Genomic DNA, 7,500 nt, shown 5'->3' with positions numbered 1-7,500 from the left:
AGTAAAAGTGTCTTTAAATATGGTATAAAAATAAATGCAGGAGAGAATAACAAAGAATTATGTTAAAACAGGAGACAGCTTTTTTGTATTTTTGAATGTGACTTTACAAGTGCAATGAAAACCATATGTGCTAATTATTGTAGTGCAATAAAATAATGCAAAGAAAAATAAATGCACAATAAATAATCATAATAATACAAATCATAATATATATATATGTATGTATGAATATATATATATATTGTATATTCATTCTGCACAACACTTCCCATAGCGTGACAAAGTATCTGTGACCTCAGATCATGTAAAGCAATGACATTGGTTAGATTGATCAGTTTAAGCTGTCATTTAATATATTTTTTCTATTTGTTTTTTTTCTTCTCTCTGACATCATTTGTTTCAGCTGGAAGTGAGAGAGGGGCTTCTGATCCAGCAATTATGATGGAAAGCTCTGGAACACAGGATTTGATTTTCTTCAATAGCATGTTTCATCTCGCCAGTCTGTCAGTGTACTCACGAGTCCAGCAGTGCCTCCTTTCTGAGAATACTGGAAATATATCAGGTACTGTAAGAGGAGAGAAAAGAAGGAACATCCTCTCCATGGACATGCAATATCCGGTGGACAACAGACGAACAGGCGGTCCAGGTTGAGCTGAGAGCGGATGGACAGACAATGATGACAAGGACATGAGATGGTCCCCCTCTCCATGTCCCAGAGAGAGAGATGGCATTGATTTTAGCATGATGGCACACGACTGGTCTCTTGGACGCTAGTGCTTTCCCCTGGCAAAGAGAATGAGGTCAGTAAATGTGAAGGAGAGAATAAATAATTCATTTTTAAAATAAGAATAAGATTATAAGCAGCTACAAAATTATGCTGGATTTCTGTAAAAGGGTAGAGTAATTCTCAACATCACTGATGACACAATAACCAAATGACAATTTGTATTTGGCATTACCTGAAGCAAGAGCCTTCAGAACAAGTTCTTACTTTTCTGTGGGGACAAAGAAGGACATGTTGAAGCAATTTAACTGTGCAGAGGATTCAAGTGTGCATACAAAAATTAAAATATCTATTGCATAACAGTTTACAAGCCAGATCAGTTCATTGGAAGTTCAGTCTACCGAAAACAAAACAAAACAGAAAATACTTTTCATCAAGCTGTTACAAAAATGTACTGCATTCACATGTATTTATAAACCCAAGCTGTAATAGCAACATCTTCTCTGCCAGAATGACAGGCAGGGAAAGTGTAGGAGGCATTGAACAGGGCAGGTTTTAAAAATACACCTGGGTAATTCAGAATTATTCATCATGTTATGACTGCTGTTCATAATGTTTTTTTACGCCCAACAGGAGTCCTGATCAGCTACTCCATTACACACACCTGAAGCAGACTGTCAGGACGTTGTGTTCCATTTCTCTGCTACTCATTGGTATTGCAAGCATGCAGGTGCCATTTTGTTCTTCGCATTCACTGCTGTATTCAGGGATTTGAAATCCATTTTAGACAAAGTAAAATAATGTAGGAGACATATCCTTTAATCTGCATTAAGTGTTATTGTTGGTATTATCACAAATAGCTGAATATAATTTCAAAGACTTGCTTGGTGAGTCAAATCCACATCCATCCCTGCAGCTAAGTACAAACCAGCTTTTGTTTAGGAGTTAGTGGAGATAAAACCACAACTAAGAGGAACAGAAGCTCATGCTGTTCTAAAGCGGCTATGATTTTCTGCCCCTAAGTGGTCAAAATTGTATTTTTATCCTACCATAAGGTCACTGCAGGAGAGTGCTAAAGCAGCAGCTTGTTTTGAATATGAACGGATTGCTAGGAATGGGGTTAAAGTGTGATTTACCGGGTTTTGAAAAGGCTGTGGGTGCCAGGAGGGCAGGTTTCAGCATCAGTGAAGAGTGAGTGTGTACAAATGAACAAATCGTACAAACATGCACAGTAGTTTTCTCTATTTTCAGACTAAGCGTTTTTTTATTACCTTCTTCTTGGCCTGTAATAACTCCTGGTAGGCACTGGAGCGGATGAAACGGCTGTAAGAATCACTCTTCATCAACTTGTAGATGTGTTCCTGTTTAACAAACATAACATGTGGAAAGATGTGATACATTGTGGTGAATATATATTATAAAAATGCAGTATTCTAATAACCATCAAAACATAGTGATAGTAATTTGCCAGAGTGTTGCTGTTGTTACAGTTGCAAAAAACATTTTCAGATTACCGGTAACATTCCAAACTAAATACGTTCTTGATACATATGTACAATGTAAAATAGGCCACTACATAATATAAGCTGTGGATGTGATGACCGCATTTGTATCATTTGTACCTGTGCATCCTCAAAGGCATAGCGTCCAGGATCTTTGACATTCTGAGTGGTTTTGTCGTAGCTTTTGGAGTCAACGTTGATGGCACTGGGCGCCCCGGGGGCCAGAAACTCCTGCCAGATCTCCTGCACCCGGGTGGGGACCTCTCTGATGGGACGTTTCTTCAGTTCCTGCACCGCTAGCCAGAACCTACGGACCAAAGTTAATGGTTATTGAAACAGATAATGGCAAACTATGTTAACTATAGCCTCACATTTTGAAGAAACTAATCTGTAATAATAATTAAATAATTCCTTTTAAGAACATCCATTTCAATTGAACACATATTAATACATTAAGGAATTTCTACTTCAAAGAGGAGAAAAAACTGAAACAGGTAGAGTTTCAGTTTGTCTTACAAAGGGAAGAATAAGCAAAGATGGATTTCATAGTGTAAAAGTGACAGAACCATGGAGAATATTTTTATTTTGAACCGTCAAAGCTGATCGAGTTTGAGTGGTAATAAATAGTCGCATTATTCTTGTTAATAACACACCCGTTCAATTATAGGTGAGTAAAAACGATACTCAACTGACAGTGATATTAAATTACAATTCAATTAACTTGACCACATTATCAGCTTTGTTCAGAAACATTACAGGCGTGTGCCATCAGAGGGAGCATGGGAGCTTTCCTGCACAGAGGTTGCTCTATTCATAGTAAGCTCTTCCAATGCATCTTCGATACTCTGCAGTATTCCTGTTACCATGAATAAAGCAATTAACATAATATTCCTGCCCACCTGTGTTATTCTAGCCTTAGCAACCGTTGTGCATATTTTAAACAAGCTCCATCCACCATCATCCTCCCTGCTTTGATTAAATAATAACAATATAGGTTATCACTCAAAGACCCCAGGAATAACTGCGATAGTTGCTCATTTCCCACAGTTATATGAGCATTTGCAAAGACATTCATTAAAGATGTTATTGTTCATGTTTGTCATCATGAGAAAGCTACACAAAATGAATGTTTATTTTTCCAATCTAACCATATGAGCATGTTTCGTGGAAAGGCATTAACTCTATATGTTTATATGAATAGTTCATATTGTGTATGTTTCCATTAGTGTTTCATATGGAGTATGTGGGTGAGTTAAACCCTCAACAGCCTTTAATGTGTGCATTCATGTGTGTGCTTGCCTTGCATTAATCACGTTGTGGCTGTTTACACAGTCACATTATGGAGACCTATGTGGTAACAAAAAGCCGGTCCCACAGAAGCTAACTATTCATTTTAGGCTTAAGACTTGGTTTGTGGTTAAGTCATACAATCAGAAAAAGTTCAGGCAGATGAAAGAGTTCATGAATGTAGCAATGTCAGTTAAAGGTGCAGTACGTAATTCTGATCAATAAACATCTACTTTCTTACTAGGCAGGCAATGGTAGAATGTAACTAAGTACATTTACTCAAGTACATGTTAGCCATTTATTTATTGTACTTTATATTTGAAACTTGTCTCAGAGACAAAAGTGCTCGCTTCTGACAACATTATTGGACAGCTGTAGTTGAGAGTTGCTTTGCAAACGTCATGAATATTAAACATTATCTTTAAAATTATGAATTATAAATAAACTTTGATCAGAAAAATACAATCATTTCAATTACTGATTAGTAAGCATGTCTGTAAAACAGTCCAAAGTTTAAATTAAAATGAGCTAACACAATTTTGATTTAGTTCTACTTACCATGTTATTGTACTTCATATTGTGATGGGGAAAATATCGATTGAGGCTTTTGTGTTAAGTCAAAAATGCAAGGAATTAATTAATGCAATTTGTGTGTACATGCATGTTGCTGAGTACCTGAGATTCTCTGAGCTGAACTCAGACTCCAGGAACTTGAGGAACTGTTCTCTCCCCACTGGATCTTTGAGAACCTCATCGATGCCAAAGGCCCACCTCTTTACCCTCTGCTGACCTGGCTCCTTACTGGAGGAGGACACACAAAAATGCAACATATCTTTTTTTTACATTGCATTTAGCTGACGCTTTTATCCAAAGCGACTTACAATAAGTGCATTCGACCAACAAGATACAAACTTGAAGAAAACAGAATCATATAAGTACATCAGGTTTCATAGAGCCACACATTTCAAGTGCTACTCAACTGGTTTTAGATAAGCCAGTCCTTTGTTAGTATATAAGTGCTCTGTTAGTAATTATATCACTCGAAGTGGAGTCGAAAGAGATGAGTTTTCAGTCTGCGCCGGAAGGTGTGTAAGCTATCTGCTGTCCTAATTTCAATGGGGAGCTCATTCCACCATTTTGGAGCCAGGATAGCAAACCCACGTGTTTTTGCTGATGGGAACTTGGGTCCCCCTCGCAGCGAGGGTGCAGCGAGCCGTTTGGCTGATGCAGAGCGGAGTGCACGTGCTGGGGTGTACGGTTTAACCATGTCCATCTTTCTCTGATCAAGTATGTGTGCAGCAAAACACTCTTGAATTGAACAATGAATCCATCTTGATAATAATTTGTTCTCTTTTCTCTGCACCTACCTGGCTTCAAGCTCCCAGAGTGTGGCGTCATCTGAGATCCAGGGGTTAGACGGATCTGGAGGCGTGAGGAAGGGGTCGTATTCGATGTACTGTTCTGTGTAAGCCAGTAAACTGTTTTAAATGAGAAGCAAGGAAAGCAAATGAATAACAGCAATCTGTATGATGAAAATGTGACGTATATTGTAATCTAGTTATCTGGGGAAATCATGCACCATACCTTTCGGTGAGAGATTATGAATGAGTCTTTTTGTAAGCTTTGGATAACTAAATGTGGTATGAAATCCTCCTCAAATGTAATTCAAGTTAGAGCCAGACAACCCTGCCCTTGAACACCCTGATAGAAAACTCTCTGCTAAATGCACCTGTCTTTTTAGTGCAGAAAATGACAAATGGATACTTTGTGTGCCGTTAAGCATCTGGTACCGTCAGTGCTGACGCTCATTAAAGGCGTCGTGTTGGCCCAATAACTCTCCAAGGTCACCGGAGCTCTTAATTCAATGCCATGTTAGGCCGTTCAAAGGCTCAATAAACAGATCGATTGTTAACTGAATAAAGACACAAACAACATTGCTCACCTCTCCGCCACTTTGGACATTTTCAGTCGATGCCTGTCTAATTGCAATTGCCAAAAGGCGATCTGAAACCACAGCAGGGAATAATTAGCATTCATCCGTCTCAAAGAATTTACATGAAATTGTTGGTGGTGCAATTACAATCAAACACCAACTGCATGGTACTTTCCATATGTTACTTGATGTGCTTTTAAAACTCTATACTAATTTCACTTAGCTATATTATTGAATAACAAATATACAGTTACAGATGAAGCATAATAACTACTATCACAATTTGAGTACTAGCATTGATTTCAAGTTGTTCAAGATCCTATATTTAACAGTAGAGTGCCACCTGCAGGTCTAACCTGTTCCTGCAGTTCTTCTTCTGTGGGCTGCTTGGCCTCTGGGGCGGGGGTGTGGGTTGGGCTGTGGGTACGGATATCATTCTGCAGCCCATACACAGACTGAGGAGAGGAAGTAAAACAGATCAGTGGTAGCAGCCTTATAGCTTTTGACAAGAACAGGAAGGAACAATAAGCCTGTCTGTTTGTGTTTGTGTTCAAATGTTTTCAACCCTGTCCTTAAAAGCAGGGTGCATCAGCGGAAAGGCATACTCTACCTTTCTGGTTTTGTGGGGATTTTTCATTCTGGATGACTTCTTTATGTCGACTTCTGTTGTATTCACACACCCAGGCTGTGAGGAGAGTGAAGGAAAAAACATATAATTCACTTAATTCAGCTTAAATTGAATTATAATAGCTTTCCCTGTAGCATGAAGCCACAAACGGTGAAGGTGTAATTTGGCCAACATGATATGAGTTTCAGGTAATGAAATCCAATATGCTAACTGGGGCGTGAAGAGATTCTGAGAATTCTCCAGGACAATGTGTCAGATGCCGGTTGATTAAACGTGGAATGTGCCAAATCTAGCAAAGCAAGAAAACCAGCAGGAAATCTTAGTGTGCAAATTCTGGTTGATTGAACAAGTGGTCCAATCTAGGTCTCTTCCAGAAGAACAGAGCTAAATAGCTTGACAGAGTCACTGTGAAATTTGAATTAATATTGATTATGTTGCTCCAAGGACGCATAAATTGAACTGATTTCCCAATTAAGCATGGAGCAGCGGCTTTCGGAGAGATATAGCTGAAGAGACCCTTTAACCTCGGGGGAATATAAATGCTAAGGCTAAGCAAGTGTGTATAAACAAGGCAAAGAGCAGTGGAGAGGCTGATGTGTTGTGACAGATATTGATGTGGCATTTCATGTGTAAGGCAAAGGAATACACCAAGGAGGATTTACAGTGTGTTCACCCCTTTACACAATTCTTGTAAAGGTTATGTATAAATTACATGAAGTGCAAAACATTATTGTCTTTGTCACACAGCTTGATACCTCCCTACTGCCTATGGCTAGTTACAGTTTAAAGAATAGAATATGAGAACGATTACCAGTGCCCTTTTAGTAAAACAGGTACGAAAAGAGTATATTATAAGTTGTGTTCTTGGTACTGTGGAATTTCGATTTAACCTTATTTATAGAAGTACTGAATAAGCCCTTTTCTGCCTATGAAAAGTGTGATAATGTATAACCCCCGGAGATCATAAATGATATACCATATCTACAGTATGTATTTTGTATCCGGTGTGGTGGAGAGTGATCAGTGTGACATTTTGCAGGAACATTAAGATCATGTTGATAACAATGGATAATATATCGGTGGCAGGCAGCAAAGGTGGCAATGTCGCCAACATCAGTCATTTCACTCACCACTGGTCTGTGCACGTCCCAGAATGCTCTTTCCTGACTGTCGAGGATTTTCCTCTCAATTTTGTCTCTTTTCTTATCAACTCTGTGGAGCCAAATGAAAGTCAGAACTGTTTTTACAGAGCATGTAGTTTATTCCGAAATATGCACAATACTCCATCACATGTGTAATGTGCAGCTCATCTGTGAGGTTGTGTGCAAAGGGAAATGGTATCAAACCATTGAGTTTTGTCATGTCAGAATGGGGTGTAAGAGGACTCACTCAATGCATGTGTTGTTTTTATAGAAACCTACTTCGC

At 38.7% G+C, this 7,500-nt stretch overlaps 1 protein-coding gene across 2 annotated transcripts in view; it reads right to left on the bottom strand.

Moving 5' to 3' along the window:
- Window positions 1-7,500, bottom strand: part of rgs7a (regulator of G protein signaling 7a) — a 78,278-nt gene that overhangs the window by 16 nt on the left and 70,762 nt on the right. For both annotated transcript variants that reach the window (XM_034100009.1, XM_071205615.1), the window contains 11 exons: window positions 7,496-7,500; window positions 7,205-7,286; window positions 6,057-6,131; window positions 5,803-5,901; window positions 5,456-5,517; window positions 4,881-4,991; window positions 4,189-4,314; window positions 2,347-2,533; window positions 1,996-2,085; window positions 960-995; window positions 1-783 (listed from right to left, as the gene is read on the bottom strand). The exon at window positions 1-783 is cut by the window's left edge and continues 16 nt beyond it; the exon at window positions 7,496-7,500 is cut by the window's right edge and continues 72 nt beyond it. In XM_034100009.1, the coding sequence (XP_033955900.1) occupies window positions 975-995; window positions 1,996-2,085; window positions 2,347-2,533; window positions 4,189-4,314; window positions 4,881-4,991; window positions 5,456-5,517; window positions 5,803-5,901; window positions 6,057-6,131; window positions 7,205-7,286; window positions 7,496-7,500 (858 nt within the window). In that variant the 3' untranslated portion in view covers window positions 1-783; window positions 960-974. The remainder of the gene's footprint in view (window positions 784-959; window positions 996-1,995; window positions 2,086-2,346; window positions 2,534-4,188; window positions 4,315-4,880; window positions 4,992-5,455; window positions 5,518-5,802; window positions 5,902-6,056; window positions 6,132-7,204; window positions 7,287-7,495) is intronic.

This window comes from Pseudochaenichthys georgianus, chromosome 15 (genome assembly GCF_902827115.2).
Source record: "Pseudochaenichthys georgianus chromosome 15, fPseGeo1.2, whole genome shotgun sequence".
NCBI classification, from domain to species: Eukaryota; Metazoa; Chordata; class Actinopteri; order Perciformes; family Channichthyidae; genus Pseudochaenichthys; species Pseudochaenichthys georgianus.
This window is presented reverse-complemented; position numbering and strand designations above follow the sequence as displayed.